General features: G+C 44.3%; 1 protein-coding gene and 1 pseudogene across 1 annotated transcript in view; both read left to right on the forward strand.

The window, feature by feature from the left end:
• The first annotated feature begins 603 nt into the window (after positions 1–603).
• mRpL38 (mitochondrial ribosomal protein L38) overlaps positions 604–21,224 on the forward strand; it is a 55,102-nt gene continuing 34,481 nt past the window's right edge. The window contains exons 1-4 of the mRNA XM_050194196.3: positions 604–1,114; positions 9,321–9,479; positions 9,567–9,775; positions 15,457–15,575. Of these exons, the coding sequence (XP_050050153.1) occupies positions 991–1,114; positions 9,321–9,479; positions 9,567–9,775; positions 15,457–15,575 (611 nt within the window). The 5' untranslated portion in view covers positions 604–990. The remainder of the gene's footprint in view (positions 1,115–9,320; positions 9,480–9,566; positions 9,776–15,456; positions 15,576–21,224) is intronic.
• Positions 10,671–10,850, forward strand: LOC126546492 (U2 spliceosomal RNA; annotated as a pseudogene).

Consider the following 21,224-nt stretch of genomic DNA (forward strand, 5'->3'; position numbering starts at 1 on the left):
ACTCCCTATGCTGCTAAACCCTTCCTCATCGATGACCATTTCCCTCAACTTTTCATGAATTCCTTCTGTCATCAGACAGTAATCAATGGTCGATTGCCGGTTTCCCACTTCCCACGTGATCTGTCCTTCACACTTAGGCCTTGTATTCACGATCACGAGGTTATGTTGCTCACAAAGGTCTAGCATTGACTTCCCGTTATTGTCGGTATAGCCATCTAAATCCTGTATGTGGGCATTCATGTCACCTAATAGGACAATCTCAGCACCATTCCCGAAACCCTTAATATCAGCGCTTATGCATTCCACTAACTCTTTATTCTTCTGTGTGAAATTTTTTCCGGTCCACAAATACGTAACTCCCAGCCAAGTTTCTTTCCCACTCATTGTACCTGATAACCAAAGATGCTCTTGACATTGTGAATTTACTCTTTTAATTCCATTTGGCTCCCTGATGGATGAGCGTTCCGACTGCCCCTCCCTTTCTTTCCGACTTAGCTCTGTTGTTCTGTAAGAGAGGGGGTATGGCCAACGCCTCCTTTAGGAGGCGTTGGTATGGCTATGGTGTTCTCACTATAGTATGGCGCTACCTTTATTTTATAGGGGTAGCCGGGGGAGAAGTGTGCCCGCCTAAATGCCCGCCTTGCGAGGAGCGGTTTGTGGTGGCGTTGGCTCGTACGATGACCTTTGGATGCATGCACCTTCGTCCAGAGTGCAAAACGTTTTTTTTTTGTGTGTGTGTGTGTGTGTGGAAGAGTTATAAATTTGCAAAGTTGTATATTTTTAAAAATTTTCTTACAGTGACACATCCAATTCGATCCGATCCAATTCGATCCAAACGTGCAGTCATGGTAGCATGGAGAAAGCATGGTAGCGATGTTTCCTTCCTCCATGTGTGGCATTAATTTTGTTCTCCGGTAAAAGAAGCGGCTTTCAAGCGCGTGCTTTCATTGGAGGTATAAATAAGCTTAGACGTGTCTATTAAGTGCAGTAATGGCCACTCTGGCCGCATTGCTGAAGAGCTTTCGGGCTTTCGGGCGTTTGGAGCCGGCGATGTCTCGTTCTGTTCGGCTTCGCCCGCTGGATACTGCGAAGAGTTTGGAAGAAAAGATGCAAGGTAAGTATGGCTGAGTCTTCTCATTTAATGCATATTTAGAAGAAACATTTGCTTCCTGAAATTAGAGTTATCTCCTGATGCTATAAACGAGCGCGTTCTCCTTTCGCTGTGTGAATATGGATCTCCCTATCTTGCTATATTTTACATCATTCCATCGCCTTGTGGTGGTCAGAACACTCGAACGTTGTGAAAAGAATACTAAGGTTTTGTTAGCACCCTGGCGTGCTAGTGCCGTTTGTACCATAGGCTCCATAATTATGTGAGCGCAACTACTTCCGCGAGCCAGGCAGTAGCTCCTCTGTAGCACCATCACACTCCTCATACCCGCAGATTGGCCTTCAAACGTTTTACGTAGACAGTGTGTTGTATGCCCTCTGTTTAGCCCATCTTTTACTCATGTCGCTGCTTCGTCTGCGGGCTTCATGCAGGACGTAGTTAAGCTGAGTTTGCCGTGTACGACAGGAAAGAGCCGTCCATATTACTGCTCGCCGCGGTAGCCAATCATTGCGGTAGCTCAGTGGCTATGATCATTGCTATGGCCTTGCGCTGCTGTGCCTGAGGTCGCGGGCTCGATTCCCGGCCTCTGCGGCCACGTTTCTGTGGAGCGAAACGAAAAACCGCTTGTGTTCTTGGATTTATGCGCGTTAAAGAAACTGCGTGCCTCATCATCATACTGTGGTTCTTGCGCGTAAAACCCCAGAATTACTGCCTTGAAAAGAAATGCAATAGCTGGGCCGGGAGCAGATATGAGAACGCGGAATGGTGTAAGCAAACACATTCAATTTAACGAAATTTTGGTGAGGCAGACACTACAGTTGGTGGGATGTTGCCATTTTATATGATTTCATCTGTGTGACTGTGTCAGTGACAAATGTTCAAGAGCCAGCGATGCTTTAGAACCCAAACGCTTTTCTCGGGGAAGATTACGTTGGCCGTTCTTCAGTTCATTTATTCTCTTATCAGTTATGTTGCAGTCAGTGAAAACTGTGCATGTTGTGGGTATATCTGTGTAAGACAATTTTACATGTGCCTTTAACAGCAGTTTGGTGCCAAGGCATAATTTCATGAGTGCCCTTTAGTGTCTACTTCTCCTTGCTGAATCTCAATGTAACCATTTTATAAAATTTTGTGTGCAGGTATATCAATGCCTGGCATTAACCATGTGCATTGTGGCCAATATTGCCCAACCTAGAGAATTGTATGGTTACCTAAGGTCTCTGATATGGCTGCGCTTTTTTCACCAGTTGAAGGTGTGCAGCACTTTCATCCCAGATTACATAGTACATTGCATGCTGCCCGCACTACTGTCTTCAATTTAGTGTTGTGCAGGGGTCAATTTGGCACTGACTTGCACATAATGAATTAAAATGTCACTAATTACTTGTAATTTTCTCCTAGGTTTGTAATTTAACAATTACATTTAGTCAGTGATGCTCACTGTAAGTCAATTACTTCTTTTGGTAACCAATTACATGTAACCATCAACTTTATCAATGAGACGAGCTTTAACAGGCAGTGTAGCTTTGAACACTTGAACTTAGTGAAAACTACAGTAGGGTGCCTGCAGTCATGCCATGCAGCAGCCTCGCTGATGCGCATGTTCAGGCGGGCAAACCCTGGTGCCCAGTATCCTCATCTTAATGCTAGGTACATGGCTTGTATTGTTGGCACCACATTCCACATGCATAGGCAGTCTCACTGCGCTTGCTCCAAACCCATTCGTATCCATCATTAGCATAATTAAATGAAATCTATCCGCACAAATTCCCTGATGCCACCTGCACCGCTTGCGGGCAGACTGCTATGTTAGCACATATGCTCTGGGAGTGCGGGTCGCTCGCCCCGACTTACAGCAAGACTGAGTGGACTGCGCTTCTGCATAGCACAAGCCTTCAAGACCAAATCCTGGCCGTCCAGCACGCCCACGACAGGGCTGGTAGGCTAGACCTGCCGGTCCCCACGTGGGAATAGCCTGGTGGCGCGGGGCAACCTCCGCGTCTGCACTGGACTTTATTTAATAAAGTTGTACTCGCTCACTCAAAACTGCTTCGCGTTTCTGTGCGGCACAAGCGCCACCACGTCAGGACAGTCATGTTCAGTGACTTTGGTGCCAAAAAAACGTGCACTCGCCAAGAATAAAAGAAAAATAAAGAACAGATGTTTTGTGCCCCGTACGCGCACCTTGATGGTGATCAAGGGACCCGTACGGGGTCCAGAACGTTTGTTCTTTATTTATTTATTGGCTTTATTGCTTTATTGCTTATTGCAAGCTTTATTGGCACCAATGTATTCTCACCAGACAAGTTTTCATCGAACACTTGATTATGTTGGTCTTCGAGAATTGTGATCAAGGGACCCGTGCGGGGCCTGAAACATCTGCTCTTTATTTTTCTTTTATTCTTGGCGAGTGCGCATTTTTTTGGCACCAATGTGTTTCCTCGCCAGACGAGTTTCCGTCGAACACTTGACTATGTTCAGTGACTAGATTTTGCTTTTTCTTAATGTCATTGGATAGTTACCGACCTTTATCTGGTAATTTTTCCAACTGGTGTTCGTATTTTCCAACACCGCCCCTCCTAGCACACACATTGAGGAAAATTTTAATTCCGGTGCTGATGCCCTCTGAGAAAATCGGGGAAGGTGGCCGCCAAAATTTTTTAAAAGCAATGGTTAGTGAAGATAAACAATGTATGAAGGGTTGCAGAGGATGCACTGGAAGAGCCAGGCCAGCTCATTCTATTTACTGTGTTTGTGCTATGCTAGAAAAAGTTGGAAGGAAAGTAACGTAAAAGTAATTACTTTTTGATAATTGCTCAACTGCTTTTGTGGGGTAGTAATTGGTCACTGTAATGAATCACACTTTAATGGAATAATTGTAATTGTAATCAGTTGATTTTCTCTGTAATGTGTACAAGACTGGTTCCGCGCTAGGTCACAGTTCTACTGCACTCGCTACTTTAAAAGTGCAAGTGTTATGTGAACACTTTGTAGTAGACATGGCACAGTGTTAGTTTATTAGTGGTGTGCATATGGAAATGTCTCCTGCTTTGGTTACAACACTCAGCCTAGCTGGCACAAAGAGAGCTACAATTTCAATCCTTGGATCGTTGTCAGCAGAGGTTGGTAAGGGCTTTTAACATGCTGAATTTCTTTCAATCTGATGGCTTTTCCTTGCGATACATTTTCTGATGGGGGTAAAACATCCACAGCCACCACTTTGTTGCCACTGTGGAGCATGACCTTGCGAGAGGTTATTGCAGTAATGAAAAGTGACTATCCTTTGCAATTGAGCACTTGAATTTGTCTGAAAAGGCTCAACCAGTTGTGGCAGATGACAGAGCTGGTTTGTTACTGCACTTTTCTGTACATTCTACAGGATCTGCAATGCGCACAGGTGTTGCACTGCACTTGCATGGCCCTATGAGTGCACTCCTGAGAACTGGTTCAGAATGTGTAGCCAAATCAATAGGCATTTAACGCATCAGTGTTAGGAGTATCAAAGTGGAAAAGAGTATGTGTGGGAAGGTGGTCACATGGTGAGGCAGAGAGGGGATAGTAGAGCTTAGGTGTGTGTGTGTTTGTGTCATAGTGCAGGTGGTCTGTTCCAAACCAGTCAGTTGAACTTAGCTCCTCGAAGAGGCAGGACATGTGTCGAGTGAGCTCCTGAACAACATTTTGCAATGTGGTGAATGCGGTTTAAATCATGGATTCGGGACCTGATGGAGGTGCAACGTAATGCTAATAGATTTCTCTCGCATTTACCAGTAAATTGCCACTGAATCTTTATAGTTTGTGCGTACTGTACAGATCCACAGAGAATATATTTTACACTGGAGCTGTATATGGCTAGCCAATTCATCCGTCCGTCCGTCTGTTGGTCGCCTGTACGCCAGAAACTCCTCCGGCGCAGCCCCATGCACAAGCACGAAGAAAAAAAAAAGGAGAGAAAGAGAGGCACGCGATTAGCTAACACCACCTAGGTAGCACAAGGCCTGTTTACTCCGATCCATGACATCACGCTACCTGGCTCGACATTTCCATTGACAAGGCTGGCCTGATGAAAGTGGTGACGTCAAAATCACTGTTGCCTACTCAGGAGCATCCCCATTAGATTCTGTGGCAGTCGGAGTGAAAAGGTTTTGTGCTATCTAGGTGGTGTTGGAGTAGCTGGATCAGTAGTGACGTCGTTGCTCTCTGTCGCAACCGAGCGCGCACACAACAGTTTCTCTCCGGCTTCGAAATAGGTAGGCCGTGCGTCGTACATACTCCTTAGGAGTAGGCAGCTTTCGGTCAGCAACACCGCGAGCAAACCCAGGAATGAGCTCGTCTACACCGTGCTGTTGCTGTAGCCCGGGCACAAGAACGGTATGCAGTTGTTGCTTGCAGCTGAGCGCACGGAGAAACTGCACATCAAGGATCCAGCAGCTTACCAAGCTGTCGTTTAATGAACCGTTGGTATTAACCCAGTGACAAACACCAGGGCCGCGTGTTTCAGCTTCGCTGGTTAACCATCTGTATGAGTGCTTGGGCAGTGATATATATTTCATATTAAGGGACTGAGTTCATGGAGCAAAGCTTTCCTTATTTTTGGGTACTGTGACTGGCAGGTAACTTTTATAAACCACACTAATGTAGAAACAGATATGTAAATACAGGCCTATATTGTTATGTTGCTGCTCAAGACTTGTGATGTTCTCACTTTCTGAGCACTGTTGCTATGGTACTTTTCTGTTTGTTGCTTGTGAATATAACACATTTATTTCTAATGGTCATGAATAACTTGCCTGCAAAGTCCTGTCAGTCACAGGCTTCTTATTGCTTGGTTTTGTAACCATCCACTCATTTAGTCTACCTCTAGGTGTCCTGTTGTATGACAGTGTTGCACAACTTTGAATGGTGTTTGCTATATTTTACATGTTACAGGAGATGTAATGTTTATGCTATAGACTTATCATCGTCCTTGTTCCCCCACACCAAAGATTAGGATTTGTCAGTTCCAGCTCAGGCTGACTGCCTCTTTTGTGAACAAAGTCTCTACTGCAGCAAGTAAAGAATATTTTATCCAGATACATCAATATTTTTGTGTGCAAATTTCTTGCCCTAAAATTTACAGATTTTTCCTGTGCTTTCTGTAGCTTTCCCATGCTACTGAAGCATTTAGCAGCTGTGAGGCTTCCTACTTCCTTGTTTGGCACTCAGTGTGCATCGGAGGAAACGAGCTTGCGTTGCTTCGCACTATGCATCTGACTACATTGTGACCTTGAGTGATTGACATAACACCTGGTGAGGTTCACGTTGAATTATTTGTGTTACAATCAGTCAGTTGGCTTCTTAGAAATCCCACCGGCAGCAGGTAAAGGATTAGAGACATCAAAATTGCAGTTGTGCTCTTCTCTTACATTTATATTTATAGAATGTAAGCATTTACGTTTGAATTTTGGTATAGTTAGCACTTATACCTTTGTCACATGGATGATGACAATAAATATCTACAGCCTTCGATATCTTAATGCCATTAGTATTCCTGGAGCCGTATGCATATTTGCAGATATGCAAATATGCACATGCATATATATGCCATATGCACATACTGCTTATGCATATTTGTGATTTAATGCCATGAGGATAATGTATGCATTCTACATAAGTTAATTTGTGAACACAACATTTAAAGAGAAACTATTTACTGGTTATAGGTGCAAACAGTATCACTAAAAGCATTAATAGGCAAACTTAAAGCATAGTTTACTTTCTCAAAAGTTTTCTGTCTAAAGGCATGCTTGTAAACTGCCCTCGAATTCGCAGGTGACCTGTTGCAGCAATATGACAGCTTTATTTTTGAGGATGTCAAACTGGAAAGTATAATTAGTATGATCTGCGATATGTAAAAAGTTACTCCCCTTATAAGATGGTCACAGCAGTTGTAACACAACTGTAAAGAACAAGACTATGGATTTGGGACAGCCTACTGAATTGTGGAATCTTGGATAGTGCTGCTGACATTGCTTTAGGGCCATTAAGCTTGCCAAAGCCACACAGGAATTAAATGTTATATTAAGTGCTTGATGCGTTAATAGGAAGTTTTTGATTTTGCGCACCCAAATTTTGGGGACGCACACCACCACCAGCTTTACAAAAGAGTGCAAGAAGGTATAAATAAAAGCAAAAGGCATACGAAAGAATGCAAGTGTGGGGCATGGCACTTTGGGTACCCAAAGCTGTTTGGGCATGCAAAATGTCAATCTCTCTAATGTTTCATGCCATTGGTGCTATGCCACAGACATAGTCAATGGCATTAAAACAATGCCACTTGTGGTATAGTACGTTCTTACGACTCATTTCGCTATCGAATGTATACTTTTGCTCCCAATGGTAGCAGTTATAACAACACTATTAAAATGGGTTTATGAAGTAAACTGAAATAACTGTGCATAAAATTACCTGAACCTTTTTTTAGCGGCATTTTTTATAATTTATTGTGATGGCCTAACATGCTTACTGCATTCACTGCAGCTTTCATCATTGCAACATTTAATGCCATAAAAATGCACATCTAGCAGCAACTTCACATGCAATTGCATCAAGAAATTTAAGGCCCTGGACTCTGAACGACATTAACCTTGCCCATTGGCATGGCTATTTGTATGGCAGCACATGGCGGGGCACATGGAGTTAAAGGGAAACACTGAATGAATATAGATTGACAAAGTATTCTTGAGAAACTCTGCTTTCATTGAATTTACATTAGCGGGTTGATTATTAGATAATGTAATGGCGGTCAAAGTTTCATTTTTGAATTTTGCAAGGAAACCCCGGTGTCGGTATGTCAGTGTCTCGTTACAGATTAAAAAGCATATTTTCGCATTTCGGCGGTTGTGGTTCAGTAAAAGTTCTTCAAACTTCCCAAGTTCAGTCTTTGACTCTTTAGAATACAGTGTAGTCCATTTCTACCGATAAAAATTTAACTAGGCCCAAGCAAACAGCTTCAAAATCCATGACGTCATGGCGAGCTGGTGTGAGAATTTTATGATGGTGGCTGTGCTACTCGTTTTTAATTTTCGCATCGTTTCTAGCTTGCCAAGCATTTTCATGTGGTAAGAGTGGCTTTTTGGGTATTGGGGCATGGTAATTCACTAACACAGCTCAAATAATTTTTCTCTTTAGTGGCAGTTCATGTTCGCCTCGATGAAGGTGAGGGAAACTTGAAGATGTTGTGAATGTCACGAAGTCACATTACAGTAGGCAAGGCTGTGACGCTGATTGCAAAGTGGTTAACTGTTTATTAAGATAGAATAGGCAAGTGATAGAATGGAAACAATTTACACAGACATCAAACTACGAGTAAAAAATTATAATTTTGGTCTTCTTTCTCTTAGCCGAATCTTCACCAAATCCTCCTCCAACGGCCCTGCCTGTACCTAAAAGCATCTCCAACATCCTCCTCGCTCCCTCGTTCGTCCAATCACACTGCGGTGTGCGCAGTGTGCGCACAATGGGGCTCCAGGGTGACACTATCCGGAGTTCCAATACGTCGAGGCCGTTGCCACAAATTCTTTGCAGTGCAACGAGTCTCTTGTCTCACAACCTCACAAGACACAATTTTCCCCGAAGAAAACACTTCCATGCTTGGTTGGGGCATCTGGTCCGTTTGCGGAATGTCTCGGCATGGTGCGGTTCAGCTGGGAGGGGTTGATTCCAAAGATATGGCACTGCTTCTGCAAACCGACTGGCGGAAGCCTTGACTCAGTCAGCTCACTTACGCACTCTTCGTAAACTGCGGCTCCCCCACCCCAGGTGACTATAAGTTTCCGCCGCCATATTGGTGTCGAGTCACGCGTCTCTTTTGACCACCCCACGTGACCCTTATGTGCAGCTGCCCGCACAAACAACGCTGAACTCGACTGTGTCCCTTTATGACATTAGTTGCTTACTGCAATTTAATATCCATATGAAACAGGTGTTTGACTGTGGGATTTTGTCTTTAGGTGAATTGTGTGGCTGACGATAGCTTTCTGTCACATGTAACTTTACTTGCAAGCTCTTGAGGCCAGGCAACATAGGCAGTTAAAGTATTTTAGGGTATTATATTGAAGTATAGTGTATAAAGTAATTGACCAAACTTATGGCTTGTCACTTATTGTTTCACATTTGAAAAGTTTGTGTTGTGTGTTATGTGCTGACCACTCTTTCATTTTTTGGCATGCAGCTCTAAATGCAAAAGATCCAGTATTTGAAGAACGAGTAAACATCGGTTTCAAGTTCACATCACAGAGCATTAATAAACAAGAATGGAAAAAGCAGCAAAAAGTGCTTCAGGAAAACAAGAACAATTTTGAGCTGGCTGAAAAATCACGTAGTGGGACTCGTAAGTACTGTTTGGTTATAGAGTAGCAGTTCAACTAAATTATATGTGCTTACCTCTGGCTAACATTTTGTATTCAAATTATTTCAGTGAAAATACAGTATGAAGAAGCCAGGAAAGATTGGAGGAGTGCCCATGCACCAAAGCATGTAAAAGAGCTTGCAGACCACTATGGTGTCTTCAGAGACCTTTACGAGTTTGGATTTTTCCATCCTGTTGTTCCCATGGATATCTTATATGAGCAGAATGCAGAGTATTTCAGTCCTGTGTATTATGGCAACATCATTCTTCCTTCCGAGGTAAGTAGTTCCAGTCTTGAAACTTCAATTATTTATTGTAACTTCATCACTGATCAACAGGCAGAGAGAACTCCATTGTGAACTGTATAAACATGTAAATAAACATGCCTTTCTGAACTCTTAAACATGTTGCACGACATTGGGTATCCAGTTGAATGAGCCACTGTAAAGAATGAACTAACAACTTCAGATATTGTCATTGTTGTGCCTTTCCCCTGAGAGTACTCTTTCAGTTTGCACCACTTCGAGACCCTTCCCCTGAGAACAATTCAGTGTCATTCCACTCTATGAAGGTGGATGACCAGCAAAGCTGCGTATGTACTAGGCCCCTCACTGGCGAACAGTCCATTGCTGTGTGTCAAACGCCATATACACATAAATGGAAGGCTGAGGCGCGACTAGTCACACCTCCACGATGTTGAGCCTCAGAAGATGACGAGGTACCGGGTGGTATACATACCCATGTATTATTGAAAAACATGGCACGACAACTTTTACTAATGAATCACGGCGCGTAGAACAGACATGCACCTCACCGCACCCCGAGGGCACACACTGCTTCACCGCAGCCGAGGTGATTGTGCGTTGGTCGACGTCCCATAGTCCAGTAATGGTTGTGAGGTCACTCAAAAACCACAAGCGGTCAAACACAACACAGGCTACACAATATGTGTTTGTTCCCCACAAGTTCCCTCTGAAACCTGGGCGTTGCAGTGGTGAAACATTCCAAGTTCATAGGATCTGGGCCACATGGGCAGTTCACATTTCTTTCTGTCTCGCGGTCCTGGCGGGCGGCATGCTTACGGGATCACCATCATGAGAGAGCGGAAGGAAAGGAAAGGAGATACGCAAGCACTTGGAATGCTGACAGAGAGAGGGTGGTGCGAACGTAGACATGGCTGACACAGGTCAAAGTGTAATATCTGTTCCTGTCAGCTTAATATCTGATACGGGTTGTATTTGGACCTAAGATATTAAACTTACTTTTGCAAGTTGGTGGAGTGCTTAAAGCTTGCTTCACCTCTGCCACGGGGTGGCACGGTGTTGCACTATCTTTGGGATCGGCCCACGTATGGGGAGAAATTCTTGACACATGCAATTTTTTCCAGTATCTAGCCATATACAGCTTTGCTGTAAAAACTTACCTGTAGGCATCATGCGGCAGTTTTTATGCAATAAGCCTCCCGTGCAAGAGGACCGTGATTAAAATCCCGGACCGCAGAATTCTCCACCGGAAAATACCAGAAAAAAAAACAACCGTGTGTTGAGAAAATTGCACAAACAGGCCTGGAGTGCGGCCTGATCCCGGTGACCAGAACCGGTAACGCACTCTCTCACCAGAGCAGGATTGGCCACCCTGGTGCAGTACTTGGCCACAACCTCCTATATGAACACAACAATCAAACCCCGGCCCTCAGTCCCCAGCAGCTGCGAAGCAACTGACCACGGCGGCGGTCAGACCTGCGACGCTGCAGAGGGTGCTAAGAATGCCTGGCTCCGGACAGGCCGCCATTGGAATATGAACCTGGCAACGTTTCATGCTAGAACGTTATCTAGTGAGGCGAGTCTAGCAGTGCTATTGGAGGAATTAGAGGGCAGTAAATGGGATATAATAGGGCTCAGTGAAGTTAGGAGGCCAAAAGAAGCATATACAGTGCTAAAAAGCGGGCACGTCTTGTGCTACCGGGGCTTAGCAGAGAGATGAGAACTAGGAGTCGGATTCCTGATTAATAAGAACATAGCTGGTAACATACAGGAATTCTATAGCATTAACGAGAGGGTGGCATGTCTTGTTGTGAAACTTAATAAGAGGTACAAAATGAAGGTTATACAGGTCTACGCCCCTACATCTAGTCATGATGACCAGGAAGTCGAAAGCTTCTATGAAGACGTGGAATCGGCGATGGGTAAAGTCAAAACAAAATACAGTATACTGATGGGCGATTTCAATGCCAGGGTAGGCAAGAAGCAGGCCGGAGACAAGTCAGTGGGGGAATATGGCATAGGCTCTAGGAATAGCAGAGGAGAGTTATTAGTAGAGTTTGCAGAACAGAATAATATGCGGATAATGAATACCTTTTTCCGCAAGCGGGTTAGCCGAAAGTGGACATGGAGGAGCCCGAATGGGGAGACTAGAAATGAAATCGACTTTATACTCTGCGCGAACCCTGGCATCATAAAAGATGTAGACGTGCTCGGCAAGGTGCGCTGCAGTGACCATAGGATGGTAAGAACTCGAATTAGCCTTGACTTGAGGAGGGAACGGAAGAAACTGGTACATAAGAAACCAATCAATGAGTTAGCGGTAAGAGGGAAACTAGAGGAATTCCGGATCGAGCTACAGAACAGGTATTCGGCTTTAACCCAGGAAGAGGACCATAGTGTTGAAGCAATGAACGACAATCTTATGGGCATCATTAGGGATTGCGCAATAGAAGTCGGTGGTAACGCCGTTAAACAGGAAACCAGTAAGCTATCGCAGGAGACGAAAGATCTGATCAAGAAACGCCAATGTATGAAAGCCTCTAACCCTACAGCTAGAATAGAACTGGCAGAACTTTCTAAGTTCATCAACAAGCGTAAGACAGCGGACATAAGGAACTATAATATGGATAGAATTGAACAGGCTCTCAGGAACGGAGGAAGCCTAAAAGCAGTAAAGAAGAAACTAGGAATAGGCAAGAATCAGATGTGTGCGTTAAGAGACAAAGCCGGCAATATCGTTACTAATATGGATGAGATAGTTCAAGTGGCTGAAGAGTTTTATAGAGATTTATACAGTACCAGTAACACCCACGACGATAAGGTGAGAGAGAATAGTCTAGAGGAACTTGAAATCCCACAAGTAACACCGGAAGAGGTAAAGAACGCCTTGGGAGCTATGCAAAGGGGGAAGGCAGCTGGGGAGGATCAGGTAACAGCAGATTTGTTGAAGGATGGTGGGAACACTGTCCTAGAAAGGTTGGCCGCCCTATATACACAATGCCTCATGACCTCGAACGTACCGGAATCTTGGAAGAACGCTAACATAATCCTAATCCATAAGAAAGGGGACGCCAAAGACTTGAAAAATTATAGACCGATCAGCTTACTGTCCGTTGCCTACAAAGTATTTACTAAGGTAATCGCAAATAGAATCAGGAATACCTTAGACTTCTGTCAACCAAAGGACCAGGCAGGATTCCGTAAAGGCTACTCAACAATAGACCATATTCACACTATCAATCAGGTGATAGAGAAATTTGCGGAATATAACCAACCCTTATATATAGCCTTCATTGATTACGAAAAAGCATTTGATTCAGTCGAAACCTCAGCAGTTATGGAGGCACTACGGAATCAGGGTGTAGATGAGCCATATGTAAAGATACTGGAAGCTATCTATAGCGGTTCCACAGCCACCGTAATCCTCCACAAAGAAAGCAACAAAATCCCAATAAAGAAAGGCGTCAGACAGGGAGATACGATATCTCCAATGCTATTCACAGCGTGTTTACAGGAAGTATTCAGAGACCTGGAGTGGGAAGAATTGGGGATAAAAGTTGATGGAGAATACCTTAGCAACTTGCGATTCGCTGATGATATTGCCTTGCTTAGTAACTCAGGAGACCAATTGCAATGCATGCTCACTGACCTGGAGAGGCAAAGCAAAAGGGTGGGTCTGAAAATTAATCTACAGAAAACTAAAGTAATGTTTAACAGTCTCGGAAGAGAACAGCAGTTTACGATAGGTAGCGAGGCACTGGAAGTGGTAAGGGAATACATCTACTTGGGGCAGGTAGTGACCACGGATCCGGATCATGAGACTGAAATAACCAGAAGAATAAGAATGGGCTGGGGTGCGTTTGGCAGGCATTCTCAAATCATGAACAGCAGATTGCCACTATCCCTCAAGAGGAAAGTGTATAACAGCTGTGTCTTACCAGTACTCACCTACGGGGCAGAAACCTGGAGGCTTACGAAAAGGGTTCTGCTGAAATTGAGGACGACGCAACGAGCCATGGAAAGAAGAATGATAGGTGTAACGTTAAGGGATAAGAAAAGAGCGGATTGGGTGAGGGAACAAACGCGGGTAAATGACATCTTAGTTGAAATCAAGAAAAAGAAATGGGCATGGGCCGGACATGTAATGAGGAGGGAAGATAACCGATGGTCATTAAGGGTTACGGACTGGATTCCAAGGGAAGGAAAGCGTAGTAGGGGGCAGCAGAAAGTTAGGTGGGCGGATGACATTAAGACGTTTGCAGGGACAACATGGCCACAATTAGTACAGGACCGGGGTAGTTGGAGAAGTATGGGAGAGGCCTTTGCCCTGCAGTGGGCGTAACTAGGCTGATGATGATGATGATGAAAATAGGCATTTCATGAGTGCTATCTTGAACCTGCTGCTTGACAGTGTTCAAAGGTATACTAACGAGAAATATTAAATTCAGCTGGATTGGTAAATTATACTTCTAGAACTAAGGTCAACCTTACTATTAGTGGGTCCTTGGTAAACCAGAAAATTTTAAGAATAATGACTTGTCTGGATCCCAGCACATACCGGCATTGTCCACCTGCACCTCACCAATCTCCACGAGGTTACACACTTGGTAGCACGAGGACTAGTGAACCCTGCTGGAGACGGTGCAGGTGCACCCGCAGGACGTGACCGCCTTACAATATACAACGACCTTGTGAAGTCAATTTTACCTCGCAAGAAGAACCTTCCCCACCCCTCACCGCAAGTTAAACAGAGCACAGGCAACCACCCTTCGCCTGTTACAGACCGATACATACCCCTCCCTCACACGCTATTACATCATATACCCTGACATCTACCCGAGCCAGACATGCAAGATCTGTAAAACTCAATCAGCAACACTCCCCCACATGCTATGGGAGTGCAAACATCAATACCCAGACCTTAATCCCGTGACCCTTTCGTCGAGATGGCATGCCGCCCTGCGCAGCTCCCATCTCGACGACCAACTCTGGGTGACCCAGAAGGCCTATGAAGCGGCAAAGAGGCAAGACCTCGACGCCCATCGTAGGAGGCGTATGCCCAGCTGACTAAACTGCTGGTTCTCATTAAAGTTCACTCTCTCTCTCTCTTGCCAGTGCCACCTTAAACTTCCCGCTCTTGCTCCAAGTGACGTCATGGATTTTGACTGTGCCTGCTTGGGACAAGCTAATTGTTTAGTAACAAACTATGATAGCATTACATTTTAAAGGTATCTGAAATTGAATCCAACTAGTTACGAGAACTTTTGCCGAACAAGAAAACAACACTTAAATGGTAAATAATGCACTAAAATTTGCGATGTTACCTTGATGTACTGGTACTGCAGTTTGAGCGCGAAGTGGGAATAGGAAAACCTTAATCTTCATTTTCTACACTTCTAAGCAATCGTTTTCTCAAAAATAAGTCACCAGCGACCACTTCATCAATCTAAAGTGGTTTGATGTTGTGCTTTGGCATCCCTTTAAAGGGTCTCACAACACATTTTCTTCAAAACTGAGCTAACTGGAGTGAGTGTGATGCCTCTTAGTAAAAATATTCCCACATAAATTTGTGTTGAGGACCTAATAGTAAGAAATTAGGTACCAATATTTCAGTATCAAATCTTAAAAAAAAAAAAGAAAAAATAGAGATGCTTGTAGATCAACACTGTAAAAGGGCCACTTATTTCTTGTTGCAGGCTGTAAAGGCTCCTACTGTTTTGTTTGATTCGGAGCCTGACACCCTTTGGACTTTAGTCTTGACAAGCCTGGATTCTCATTTACTAGAGAATGACAAAGAATATCTGCATTGGTTTATGTAAGTATATAGTGGCAACTCCTTCTTCTGCTGGATGTTGCCACTGTGCTTATTTGCTAAAGCCAGGAATACAGTTGGCAAAGATTGTTTTATGTAGCATTGTGCCCTGTGCAGCCCCATAAAAAGTGTAAAAGTTTGCATTGCTTGTCATTGTAGCAGGGTTCCCGATTTCCTGCACTACACTCTGGCAACATGCATACCTGTGTAGTCTTCACAGTGGAGTAAACTAAAGGAGCACTAACCCGCCTGATAAGGTGGTAAAACTAATGCTTCCAGATTTTAGCTTTGTGGAGCAACACAGATGATGTGGAAATTCATTACACTAGTAGTTGCCATCCAGCGCGCCCACTGTGCTTACTTAAATGCTGGCAGCAATGTTGGCTCCCAGGTGTGCCAATGGTCCTATTGTGCTGCTTCCCAGCTGCAATAAGTTTCTATGACATGTTTCACTTAAGGCCACTGCAGTTCAATATGTTTGCATGATCCAGCTGTCCAACAAGCTCTGTTCTTTCTCGCGCAATGGTTTAATTTCTGTCCTGAATGAACGGTGGTGCACATATTAGTGCTGAACACATTAGTTCATGTTGAGCTATTTGCCTACATTGACAATCATTTTTGATAGTTTCTGCACAATTGGTGAGCAACACCTTGACTTGCATGTCCAATACAATAATACAATTGCAGTATACAATACAGTTGCAATAAATAATAATTTTATACAGTTATACAATTATATTCAGCTAAATATGCGATTTTATGGTAAGTCAGTACTTCAAATGAAGCACTCTTTGTCGTTGTGTAGAGAAGGGTCATTGTTTTGTGGATCTGCTTTCATAGTACCTTTCTGAGGTCTTCTGCTTACCAGCAGGGCTGAAGTTGGTTCTTGTGTATGTAGACCTGAGCAAGATCCAGCCACTCAGTTGCCGGCCAATTTCCCAGCCCTCGCAGGGACCGAAAAAATTGAGCAGTCTAAAAAATTCATTCAGAAAAAAAAAAAAGGGAGAGAGAGAGAGAGAAAAAGTTAGGTTTGAAAAAATCTCTAATAATGCCCTGCCTCATACTAGGCTTGGAGGCAATCAGGCTTGCTTGGATTTGCGCAAGAGTGACGTCATGTCCGCATACAGTCGACAAGAGCGGCAACGCATTGGCAATCTCTGCCAACGGAGTTCACCATGGAGATTGAAGAAACAAGCCACGTTTCTTCGCACCACTTGGCTCTCGTGAAGGCGCAGGAGGTGGTGTTGATCACACAAATGCGAAGCCGCACAAACACACACAAAGATGCGACGTCTCCAAGACACCCCTCAGGAAATATAGCAAACGAAACTTTAGAGAGGGGGGGGGGGGGGAGAAAAAAGTCTGATTCCACATTAAGTGATTATGACAATATTGCTGACCGAAAAATGAAGTGCCATCCCCTGGAGCATTTTGTCAGCCAAGGGAGTCCATAGTCTCCAAGACCAGTGGATGGTGCACACTCTCTATTCATCACTCTCTACTGACAGCCTGCGGCTCCCATTCTTGGAAGCTTTAAAGTGGACCACCACTGGAAGCCAAGCCAGCGGAAAATCGAACATGGTGGTCTTTAAGATTGGATAGTGTGGCTAGGAACGAGCAATTTAGTCCGAAAAATCGAACTTTGGCGCTTAAGTTAGTTTGATCAGTCACGAAAATGCATTAGATCTAGGGGAACCTTGATAGTGCATTTATGAAGTGTGGAATATCCGTCAAGTCCAAATTTTTTGTCTGAAAAATCCACCGACCTATGGGCTTGTTTGCCTGCATGTACAGGGTGCTGCATATTTTGCTCTGTGTGGTCGAAAAAAGTTTTTTTTAATTACAGAAAGAGAGAGAAGTTGTACACCACTCAAAGACAAACTCCTAGCACTCCCCGGACATGAATGCTTTAACAACAAGGGTGTAAGTTCTTGCATTGCTGAAACAACACTGTTTAATCTCTCACGAAGGTTTTTCATGGCTAAGGCAGGCTGCCACTTCGCATCAAATTATGCTGTCATCCGTATGCCATCTTTAAAAATGATACCTATTAAAAAAAAAAATTCATTAACGAGTTGGTGCACTTATGTAATGTCTGTCGACGACCTAGCTGGTACCTGACTTGTACCTAGACTTGTTGCATCCCAGGTAACAGTGGAGATCACTGTTGTCATCCAGCCAGATCTTCTAGCGAGTGGTATGGCCACGGCTATGGATGGAAGAGAGCGGACACTATTTTGCAACTCGCCTATCACTCAATTGCACTTTTGCCGTTGTGAGCATGCTATATTATTCTAGATTTAAAAATACAGGAACAAAGCTCTGCGCTAGAACTTCGATAGTATGATATGATGCTAGGTTCACTCACTTTTGGTGACCTGCTGTCCGACTTGTTTGAACAGATGTTTAAAAGTAACTTGCAATCATGGTATTGTAGTCATGACTCGATGCTTATTGTTATTTGACCACACTTGGGCATTGACGAGGCAGACAGTCTGAAGCAGGGCTACTTCCTGTTTAGAAGCCTCTGTGAAAATTACGGCATCCGTAGTTCACATTAAAATAAGGGCCAGTAGCTCGGAGAGATTTCAAAGTGTCGTGTCTCCTGACACCCGTCTATTGTTTAATTCGGATGTGCTCTGCACAGCAAGCAGTACATGTTATGACGGACTAGGTGAGCCTCAGCTGGGCAACTGGCCACGGCCGTCTGGTGTTGAGCTAGCAAGCAGTGAGTAGATGCTCTCCCTATGTCCATGATTATCCGCCAACTTCGTTCTTGATGCCTTTTATGCGCGTGCTCCCCCTCCCCCCTCCTCGTTTCCATCACCCCACTCGCCTTCCTAAAATTCTTTTTCGTTAGTCACTGTCACTCTTCAACATTCACCTGGTTGTTGAACGGCGCGACGGCCACTACCATTCCTGTATTTCTGTTTTTGTCAAAGTCTTCGAAGGACTTCGAAAATGTGTGCTGCTGCCGCGATGATGCAATTATAAGCTTGCGTTGCCGCATGCCAGCAGCTACAGAACGCAGCCAGTTAGGGAAGTTTGCCGCGTGTTGTCCGCTCCTGAAACATACGACTGCCCTCCATGAAACGCTGTCTGCAGCTGCCGGCAGTAGCTCGCATCCCCATAAGTGCAGGCAAATTTGAATTTTTTTCTTAAAAACCAGGCAATCAACTGTGGCAAGTGTTTGTTACACTGAACAATGTGGACTACAACATGCTATCCTTCTGCGTAATTTCAGCAAGAACAGTGCAATGGTGAGCGCAAAACCTTTCTTCAAACATACGCAACTAAATATGCAGCACCCTGTATTCAGCCTGCTTAGTCTACGACGCTGCACCACCCCTACCCCAAACTATTGTCCGGCCATGTAAAATGTGTGTATAGGATATGCATGGCATATACTAGAAGGGTGATGATTGTTAGAAGTGTGTAATTTATTGTTAGGTTTTAAATATTTGCATTGCTGCAGATCGCAGGAGCACTACTTTTCAAGTTTTGAGCCATCTATGACCATTCTATGTAGAATGGGCGAGTGATGTCACTCGGCCAAGCGATCTGATAGGCTTCCTATGTGACATATCGGCACTACATGAAGCATGCCCCACCATTAAGCTTATTTTTAACCGCATAATTATTTGTGTCCCTTTAAATATAAGTACACAAATGCAATAAATGTAGAGGTTTCTTCAAAACAATCGCACATCTTCCCCTGAGAATGTCGATTTTCTGCTATGGCTGTTGTTTGTACATGTGCATTTGCATACACATGCAAGGAAAAGAGTGGAATAAAGAGTTTCTTCCTAAACTCTGGGGTTTGTGGAAGCTTTGAGAGGCTACACAGAGGAAGGAGAGGGGTGACAAAAAATTCAACATATCATCATCATCAGCTCATTTTATGTCCACTGCAGGATGAAGGCCTCTCCCTGCGATCTCCAATTACCCCTGTCCTGTGTTAACCGATTCCAGGTAGCGCCCGCGAATTTTCTAATATCATCGCCCCATCTAGCCTTCTGCCGTCCTCAACTGCGGCTAAAATGAATTCTCTGCGCACAGGTATTCCACATACAGTCGAATCTCAATAATTTGAACTCGAAGGGGCCCGAAAATTTGTTTGAATTGAAAGAAGGACCTGTTTTTGAAGTATTTGTGTGCCATAGCACGAACGGTGCGAGTCGTGAAATATTGTGGCGCACAAGCACACAGCGAGCGAGGACCACAAAACTTCCCACGCCGACCAACGCTTGCTTCCCAATAATGGCAGAAAACAAAGCTTCAAGGGCGGGCTAAGCTGGCGCCGCCAGCTCTGGCGCAGACGCTGTCGAAAATGAGGGAGTTGAAAGGGAAGGCGAGGTAATTGCGAGGAAGGAAATGGATTTGTTTTCCCGCCAGCTTGTTGAATGGCGCTAATTACCTCTGCCACCCAAGTGGCGGAGTTGCTTCCCCTGCTTCCCTCTACATGCTCGTGTGTTCTTTCCTTTGTTTGTTGATAGATCGGCGCTATGTTTACCTTCTTCGTCCTGCTTGCTTAACGCGAATCATGTCTTACCAAGAGGACAAAGTCATTGCTGCTGATCATAATACCCAAACAGAAGGGTGTGCTCCCTTCTCTTGCGGCGTCGCCGCATTCGAAAGACATGGAGAATGAGGTACTGGGTGTCGCCTTCGCATCCTTGTATTCAAGGTATGGTTTGTCTTACAAAATCGGATATGGCCCATTGTCTCCAACAACCTTTCCATCGGGACGTCTTGGTTGAGACATGTCATTGTATAAAAACATGCCCTAACGAGACCAACCAACCCAACTAAAACAAGCGCGAGCGAGAGCTGACTCGAGCAGATGATAGTGCTAAACAAGCAGTCTGGCTGAACCAGACGCAAGCATCAATAGAGCAGTCGGGTCAGTCCGCGTGATACCAGTTTTTCGCATGTACGTCACTGTAGGGGCACTCTTATTCGTCTCCTCCACTCGCGGCGAGCCACGAAAAATCTGCCCAGGACCGGTCCCTCCTGCGGCGCACGTTTTGCCACTAGTGTGGCTGGGGTATTATGGCGCGATGCAGAAACGGCGACCTTGCCATATAAGAGAGGGTAAAATTTCTGCCACTTTTTTTCACGTACGGCGTTGAGGGGTTTTTTCTAAGCTTTTCCTCTATGAAAGTGTCAGAGCAATGCTGGTCAGAGGCGCCGCCACGTGATTTGGCGCGCTGCTGAGAGCATTGTCGGAGCTTGGTATATCCAAATTAACCGTCGCAAATGCTTGTGCTTTCGAATTACAGGGCGTTCTCACCCATTGGAATACATAACTTTGATAGGACGACAGTGTCAGTTCGAATAAACCGGAAGTTCGAATTAAGTGTATTCGTATTAACGAGTTTCAACAGTACTATGTTATACTCTGTAGGTGTAGATGACATGCAGATTTGTTTTAAATCATGCAATCTTGCTATTTGCAAATGACGTGTCCAGCCTGGCCTAAGTAATGTGGCTAAATGGGCTCATGAAAACAATTTTAGTTCGAACCTACAGGAATGTGTACTTCTCACAAACAAAGAGAGGAATTATTTCATATGCTACTATTTAGCTTTCTGGAAGTAGACTACCTGTAAGTAAAGAACACTGATTCCTTTGCATCATTTTAGACTCAAA

The sequence above is a fragment of the Dermacentor andersoni genome, chromosome 1, assembly GCF_023375885.2.
Source record: "Dermacentor andersoni chromosome 1, qqDerAnde1_hic_scaffold, whole genome shotgun sequence".
In the NCBI taxonomy this organism is placed as follows: Eukaryota; Metazoa; Arthropoda; class Arachnida; order Ixodida; family Ixodidae; genus Dermacentor; species Dermacentor andersoni.